This window comes from Asterias rubens, chromosome 1 (assembly GCF_902459465.1).
Source record: "Asterias rubens chromosome 1, eAstRub1.3, whole genome shotgun sequence".
Lineage (NCBI taxonomy): Eukaryota > Metazoa > Echinodermata > Asteroidea > Forcipulatida > Asteriidae > Asterias > Asterias rubens.
Window position 1 is genome coordinate 31,133,444 of NC_047062.1, and position 9,204 is coordinate 31,142,647.

The following is a 9,204-nucleotide window of genomic DNA, read 5'->3' on the forward strand; positions in this document are numbered from 1 at the left end:
TATGTAAAACTGCATGTACTTAAAATTCTGGAGGTATACGGAAGACCATAAGGCAGAGAACGTATGAACGGTGTACACAATGCAGAAAGTGCACTCAGTTGCCACATGAAAACTGACGGCTAAGTAAACTGAATAGAAAGTAGTTATAACTGCAGGTACAGTGAAACAGCAATTTGTTACAGTACTGCGGATAAACTGATGACAAAATACCAGAACGAAGTAAACACAAGATTAAAACATTTGCATCTACCGGCACTTTTTTTCTGGTGTCAACACCAGGGCCCAATTTCATAGAGCTGCTTAAGCACAAAATTTTGCTTACGCACAAATTTCATTGCTTAGTAAAATCAGATTACCGGCCAAGACTCCACTCATTTATTGTTATGCTAAGGAGACAACAGCTAAATACTAGTCATAAGCAATGTATATGGCATGAAATCTTGGCCAGTAACATGTGTAAAATAAGCGAGCTATTTTCGTGCTTAAGCAATTTTTTTGCTTAAGCAGCTCTATGAAATTGGCCCCAGTATTTTAACCATACCCAGTAACACTAACAAAGGTGAAGTATTTCTGCAGAGGCAAGCTAAAACTGCAGGATAGGCATACGGTAAGGGGTAAACCGTTAAGCTAAATGAAAACAACTTTTGGGTGTTCAGTGAAACTGCAGATAAAGAAATATTGATAGAAAACTATTACTGTTGACGCAGTAAATCTGTTATTGTTTCAGATAAAATCCTGGTACAAAACACCCGCAGATGCTTCACAACTTCAATAATGATGATGAAACACACGCAAAATGACTGATTCTTGATTGATCACCATGGCTAACAAGATGCACTTTACCGTTATAAACACGTAAGTAGACGCCTGGGTACTAAACTGTCTCGGGAATCGGGCATGACATACCCTAGTTCTGGTGACTAATGAGAAAGGATTCAGTTACTGCACGTTTCACGTATAATTTTTACCGTACAAGACGATCCATCAAGTCAAAAAACATGGATCAGTATTCCTGATAGGGTTGCGTTACATATGTTATGCCGTATGTACAAGATTATAAGTTGCCATATGGTCGAATACAATTCCTGTGTATTGCGAGTAAAGTAGGAGGGTTGCACTTGTACAAAGTAAGGACAAGTTCGAGAAGCGACCGTAGTTTCAAGGTTACCTATGCATGCACTCAGGCCTGATACTTCCTGGACGGGCAACGAAGGCAATTGTCTCCATGCCCCTGGTCATTGCCTTGGTGCCCTTGAAATGCTCCAGTAGAAATTTACGATTTCCTCATAGGGTGCCCTTTGCCAAGGAGAAAATGCCTCGGTGCCCTTGCCCTTTCAAAAACGAAGCATTCAGGCCTGTGCATTACACGTACCAGGCAAAATCGCCAAATGCTAAACAAATATTCAAAAAATATGTTGAAGTTGTTGGACACAAAAAACCAATCAGGTCTAGTTTGGTGACAACACCTGTCAGCATGCTGTGACGATTGGATGTTTTGCTAATAATCGGCCGTCCATGCCAGCCTGCTCGGTTTGTTTGTCAACAACAGACAGGAATAATTAGTATGCATTGTTGGGCATAATCTTTGCTTGTGCAATTAGAAAGGCTCATTAAAAAGCTTTTGTTTTGAAATGAGTTTGCAAACAATGGCCCGGCATTTCAAACCTAGCAGAATCTTTTTTATATATGATTGGAAAGATAATGTAAAAGTAGAATAATGATTCACATAATTTATATCCCTTAAATTTGAGGGTTTTTTTTCATTTTTTTTTTCATGACAGAACATAGTCCGCTACTTTGTCAAACCCATTTTTTTTACTCAACAATGGCGGACCGTATATAATCCGCTGATGAGTGTATTTCAAGAGGCAATTATTTCTTCATCATGGTGCAGCCATCTTGAATTTCTCCCATTGATATCAATGTTACCAAACCGAGGCTGGAAGAATAAATAGTCGTGTTCCTATTTGCAAAATGATAAATAGCATTCATTATTGTTATTCAATACGAGGAACATGACCAAGATGGAGGCAGTATGATAACGGTATATTCTCTTTAAATCACTACTCAATAATAACAACAGACTGACTGTGTTCGTGCAAAACTCTTTAAAGTGATAAGGTGGTATAATTCCTAGCAGCAAAGGTGTTAGACATTTTGAAGTAGTGTGCCAATCTAAAGCCTATTTAAAGAGATCGAAAGGGTGATTTTACCAGGGAGTTAAAATTTCGTGTGACGAAGATTACTTTCCCATCTGGTTGAGTCCTATGATGGACTCACTTTAAAAAAAAACACCAATGATATCCAAATAAAAAGCTCTCTGGAACAACAACAAAAACACCTTTAAAAAAATCCTTGGAAGGCTTCGGTTAATTACATATTTACAATATTGTTTCGTCTGAGAAAAATAACTTCAGCTGTATTTTGTGGTTGAAGAGGGGTTATCACTGTCCTTAATCAACCTCTAGTGATATTGGTATTACTTTGATATTTGTCAGAAATTTCAACTCTCTCTACCAATTAATTTGAGACATCGATAGCCAAGGTGGTGTTTGGAAGACACCAAAATCGTATAGTAATAAATCAATGTTTAAGATCCCATTGGTTATTAATCTTATCATAGACCACATCTTACATAATAGACAATTATTAGAATATTCATTTCTTAAACTTGATAATTTGAAGAAACCTTTTACTAATACATCGTTGTCATTGGAACAGTTGATCGTATCATAGCTTTGTAATCATATTTGCCATTCAAACCAGCCACTGATATACTTTCACTTCTAAATTTCCATTCTATGATTTTATGATTCGCGGGAAACACACCTTGGCGAGAGAGAAGGTAGATGACCGAAGTCTCGGCTACTACTGCTCTGTACACCACCACCGTCTGGCCTGCCGTATAAACTGCTCAGATCCCCGGGGGAGAGAGACGCTTGCCCTTCCGTCCTCCTCCTTCCCCGTACCTCGTGCAGATCCACATAACTGACCTTGCTGCTGTCGTTTTCAGCTTCCTTTAGCTCAGTCGGGGCCTTCTGAACATGCAACACCTCCATGCTTCGACTGAGATGCGATAGTTTGGATAGATTACTGACCTCTTTGGCTGTTGTTGGAGGGTGGGGTACTAAGGGTTGGGTGACGGTCAGTAGGTGGAGAGTGTCTGAAGACGTAGACAGTCTGGTCGACAGGACACTGTCGAAGCTCTTGCTGAATGTGCTTGCTCGGTTCGTGACATTGGCTGACATGGGACGTCTACTGGAGTGGTTCGAAGCGATTGGGTGATGCACGTGCTTGTATACATTATGGTTTCTCTCGTAATGCGATGGTACATCCGTGCTACCAATGGTCAGCTTGGGCTGGGAGTCAGAGAGCCGAGTTGGTTGATGAGCCTTCTGTCCACCAAAGACCAACTCTTTTTCGGGAGTTTCTGGACTTTGTGAATCCGCACGTCCATACTTAGGAGAACCGGTGTCCTCCGAGGATGATCTTTGACCTAGACCTTGGATTCTCTTGGACAGGCCCTCCAGGCTCATGTGATTGCATTGTTTGATGTTCTGCATACTACCGGTGTGCGTGTGGGTGCATGATGATGACGCCACACTCGTGGATTCTGAGCTTGTGGACCCGTCTGAGTCGCCAGACGGGAGAGCTACCATCGAGGAAAACTCACTCTTCTTGTTCCTGTTTGGACTGATGGGATCCCGCTTTGGTAGCATTCTTTGGGAGTCCTGCCCCTCAGCCAAGTCGTGTAGTGAGCCTTGCGTAGCGGTGCGAGGACGTGCTTGGATCGCTTCCACGTCCGGGGTGGAGCAACCCGCCTCCCTGGCCCAATCGATAGCAGTCATGTTATGAACGTTATCCCGTGTGTATAAGCACGCCTTGGCCTTCTGGGCTAGAAGCTGCGCGCACGCAGCATAGCCATTCCTTGCGGCAACCATTAGGGGCGTCATCCCCTCAGCGTTCATCTTATCAACGTCTAATCCAAGACGTCGAAACGACTTCGAGAGGAGCTCAATACCATCCGTGTTATCATTCATTGCGCAGTACATCAACGGCGTGTTGCCGTTCTTATCCGGCAAGTTGGGGTCAACGTTGTTCTTGACCAACTTCTTGATGACGTCGTTGCACTTGTGCTCACAGGCGTAGCTCAGCGCCGTCCTGCCGACGTTGTCGGCCAGGTTCACGTCGGCCTGGTATTTGAGGAGGAGATCCACGGCCTTGGCACGGACACCAGGCTCGTCGATTCTGACGGCCCGGATCAACGGCGTCTTGCCGTGGGTGTCGCGGGAGTTGACCACGGTGTGGCTGTCCACGGCGTCCAGAATGAACTTCGCGAGGTGGATCTTCCCCTTGACTACGGCGTCGTGGATCGCCACACCGCCGGAGACCTGCCCGAGGCTGCTCCGGCGATAACGGTCGCGTACGGACGGCATGTGGAGCATGGTATTCCAATGAGAAGAGACCTTTGCAATCAAAAAATATCTTGTGATATTTCTCCTTTATTCCTGTTTACACGGCAATCCAGAACTAAGTTCCCATGATTGTTGCTGGAACAAAAACGCTACCTTACACCACAGTTCTGCGGACATTTCCGCGTTCCAATCGAATAATGTACAGCAGCGATTGAAAACTGTTTCAACCCGCACTCGATTAGCAAAATGATATCCAGGTTTCGCAAATAATCCAGAACTAAGTTCCTATGATTTCTGCTTCAATGTGGAACAAAAACGCAACCTAACATCACAGCACTGCGGACATTCCACGTTCCAATGGAATATTGTACAGCAGCAATTGAAAGCTGATTATCGTAGTTTTCTTCAGCAGCGCATGTTTGTATCTCTGGAAAAATGCGCTTCACAAGTCTTACTTGTTGTTATTGTTATTATTATTATCTGCAGTCGATGACCAAAATGGTATTCAGGTTTTCACAAATATTTTATATAATTTGGTGAACAACCCCCACTTTACTCCACTTGCCCAAATCAAAAGTAGCATCTGTGTTCATGACATGCGGGTATTATACTCACAGTGGCCGACTCTCTCTATAAATTACAATCCAATTCCACTCCAGACAGAATTCGATTTCGAACTTTGATACACGGCTGACAAAATATTCCAAAGTTGCTACGCAGTTTGATGGAGACTCAATATTATTACACTATGAGTCAGGAGATAATTTGGAATCAAAGCAGCTCACCAATGATTTATGAAGCTGGTTGCGTTGTAACATCGCAATGTCCTCAAACCAAAATGTTGATCATGGAAACCGTAGCAACCACAAATCATGCCTTCCCAATCATACACCGAAGGTGACTCCCCATCCAGTAGACGTACTAAAATGATAGTTTACATGTAAAGGACAGTTTGCCCGTCATCTCGAAGTTGACTTCAGCAGATGTATATAAAGTCTCCCTCTCCAAAAGAAACTTGCCGATGTACTAATGTTTCAGACAGCTTGCAACACTATGATAATTACATGTAAAGGAAAGAGCGCCCGTCATACCAAATGTGCCTCCAGCAGATGTGTAAACCCACTCACTGAAAAACAAATGACAGATGTCTTCTCATCACGATTGTTTTCAAGCAAGTTGCAACACTATGAAAATCAAATGCAACGATAAGTGTGCGATTGGTGAGATTGGATACAGCATTCCATACACTCGACGTTCAATCCATGAAGCGATTTCCCTGTCCTAAGGCCATGCATAACGGTTTGCATTTAAAGAAGGAGTTCACAATCCATTGGTGAAGTTTAACACGATCATATGCTCCTTCCATCGTGACCAATGTGGAAATACACGTCGGTCACTCTACGCACGCTGCACTACTCTCAACTCCTCTCAACCTAGTGTGCTCCTGACTGTATTAATATTCAAATGAATGCTTAAACAATCCCTTGCATATTATTCAATCAGATGATGCAGTATTGGGGTCCCGCTAATAGCAATTACCCAAACCACGATCATCAGAGTCGATACTCATTGATGCAGAGTTCCGGTAAACACGGTATCTACTTAATAAATAGATGTTTGCGATTGTTGATGGATGCCGTGCATTAGCCCGTCCGTCCCGCAGCTGTGGACGACCACACGCTGCACTTCCAACGGAATCATCACAATTAAAATCACGACGTTATAGAAAGCTTTGCCCTCGTGAGGTTTAACAATCGGTATACGGAGAACGTCGGTATACGGAGCACTGTCGTAACACGGAGCCTGTCGTTTGATACGGTGAATTGTCGGTTAACGATGAACTGTCGGCATATACGGTGAACGTCAGTATAGACGGACACTGTCGTTATATACGGAATACCGTCGGTATACACGGAATAATTGTTGGTATACGGAGTAATGTCGGTATATACGGAGTATAAGTGTCGGTATGTACGGAGACTTAACGGTATATATACAGAAACTTGGCGTGTATACGGAGACTTGTCGTTATATACGGAGTACATGTATTGCTGTATAGGGAGGCTTGTCACTGAGAACTGTCGGTATATCGGAGCTCTGTCAGTTATGACGGTGAACTGTCGGTATATACGGTAAACTGTCGGTATGTAGGGATAATACACGGTAAACTGTCACCCCGCATCTGGAACTCTCTGCCTCAACATCTCAAGGACAAACATGACATCTCACGATTCCAACACTCTCTCAAAACCCATCTCTTCAGATTAGCCTATATGCAGATTATGAGTGAAGTTTTCTTCTTGTTCTTTGTACAGCGCCTTTGAATGTTTTACAGATTAAGTGCGCTTTAAAATTGCTGTGTTATACACAGCATTTTATTATTTTACAACCATCCTACATTTAGCAAGGGGCCCTTGCTAAACTGCTCTCGTGTGAAAGGGGCTTTAAGTTTAATGAGAAATACACACATAATTTGTCTTGTTGAAAAACACAAATTGTAAAATAAAAAAATTACTCAAAAAACCCGGATGCAGCCTCAAAAAAGGGTGAGGGAGGTGCCGAACAACTAGTATTTATTTTCCTTTGGCATTTATATAAGCCATGGTATAATTTCCCAGCGGGTACAGAGAGGAGACTATACGCTAAAACACAACCACCCAGGGTTTGACATGGTTTGACTAATTAGTATTCCTTGCACTGTCGTTATGTAGGACGCGAAGAGGCACCAAATGGCGGACTCCTACACTTGAAGACACTAGAAAACGTGTTGGCTTACTCCGTACACTTCATCCTTACTCTGAGTCCATCTATGTACTAATTATCATACGACATATCGCATATACACCACTCTTAGGATACAGCAGTTTCTACTATGTGCATGATTCGTATCATTCACACCACAACTTAAATATCAAAACAAGATGGTGCTAAATAGAAAGGAAAAAAAGCTTTCTTAAAGACACTGAGCACTATTGGTAATTGTCAAAGACCAGTCTTCTCACTTGGTCTCAGCGTATGCATACAAAACAAAACTGTGAAGATTTGAGCTCAATTGGTCGTCGAAGTTGCGAGATAATAATGAAAGAAAAAACACCCTTGTCGCACAAAGTTGTGTGCTTTCAGATGCTTGATTTCAATACCTCAAAATCTAATTCTGAGGTCTAGAAATCAAATTCAAATATTTTAGTGGAGAACTACTTCTTTGTCGAAAACTTCGTTATGTCAGAAGGAGCCGTTTCTCACAATGTGTTATATTATCAACAACTCTCCAATGGTCGGTCACAATTAGGTTGTTTGTGGTTACAAGGGATCACCGATAACCTTTAACAGAATTGGTAAGAACAAACAATCGTCAAACGGATTTACTTAAAACTTACACGGTCTATGATGATGATAGTAGAAAACATACTTTAAATTATTTCTGTCTGAAATGTCATATTTAATGAGAAATAATTCAAACTAATTTCCCGCCAAGTTCCCGAGTTTATCGCTCAGTCAGGCGGCGTTTTAATCATGTTTTGTTTAAATCGAGATGTCATGCAAAATGTGTTATCGGTTTTTCACTATTTTATATGTGACCCAGATGGCTGATCGATCCCAAACTTGTACATGTTTGTCAGTTTATGTATATGGCGGAATACATTAAGTGCTTACACTGCCAGCACATGTTTTGTTTAACAACAACAAAACATCTGTAACGGTCCTTTAAATAAAATAAAAACGCTTGACCCAAATTCTGACGGCAGCCCGTTGGCGACTTGAACGTGCATTTAGAATCTGCGCAGTGCAATCAATAAGTCTATATAAACAGCCAAAATCGCAGTTGCACCAGTGTGTACAGTTCGAACTCTATGCTATGTATGCAAACCAACTCACAAGTCATCGATTGTGTGTGAATAACCGTACCAAAGTAATACCCACCAACGAAATAGTGCTGCTGCTAGGGGGGCACCTTGCTCCATTTACCCCGTGTGTTCATGTCTAATTCACCCTGCTGGTTTATTTTATCGCACTTTTATGTTTAGCATCCGGTTAATGACTTGATAGCTGATAATAAATCGTGTTGCTCGTAATAACAACTGTTTGGAGTTCTTCTTCATTATAACTTTTTCAGAAAACAAACCCGGATTGTATTCTTTGTCAACTTATTTGGCGTATGTCTTTAACCAAGCCAGAAGAGGGCGCTCTTTAGGACTAAATTTTTAAACCAAAACTCAACATTTCTGAGTCAGAATATAAATGTTCACAGATTTAAACACAACTTGCATGATATAAAAATGATCATAGTGGGAAAACTTCAGATCAATAGCTCTACCTGAAATGACATGGTTAAAAATGAGTAAAATATTAATTCGGGTCTCGTGAGTCCGATCCCAAACTCGATGTTTGGTTGAAAACTTTCACATGTTTTTTAATTCACGCATAGTATAGGCCTAATGTTGGTTCACATAAACTGTTACTGGACATCGACCGGTAAAACAAACATCAATTTAAGTCTGAAATTTTACTGATTACATGAAATTCATCGTTAACGATTTAATATGAATTATTTCGCACTGATATTAATTTGCTCTTTTTTTTTGGTTCACACAACGAATTTAAACATTTCAGAGGTTTGTCCTTTATCTATGGCTTAATGTACACATGTACCTGGTTGATAAAAAAAAAACCATGCGCACTGTATGCGAGTAAAGATGAAGAATGAAATTTGCCAATTCTGCTCAGCTTTGGTTTTCAAAGTATTGTGACTTTTGTTCCCTTGAACAAAGAGCAAAGTCTGTAACATAGC

The 9,204-nt window shown here is 41.4% G+C and overlaps 1 protein-coding gene across 1 annotated transcript; it reads right to left on the minus strand.

The window, feature by feature from the left end:
* Nucleotides 1-1,961: 1,961 nt before the first annotated feature.
* LOC117289315 (ankycorbin-like) lies at nt 1,962-6,145 on the minus strand. Its single transcript, XM_033770776.1, has one exon. The coding sequence runs from the start codon at nt 4,443-4,445 to the stop codon at nt 2,808-2,810; it is 1,638 nt and encodes a 545-aa protein (XP_033626667.1). The 5' UTR covers nt 4,446-6,145; the 3' UTR covers nt 1,962-2,807.
* Nucleotides 6,146-9,204: the final 3,059 nt, after the last annotated feature.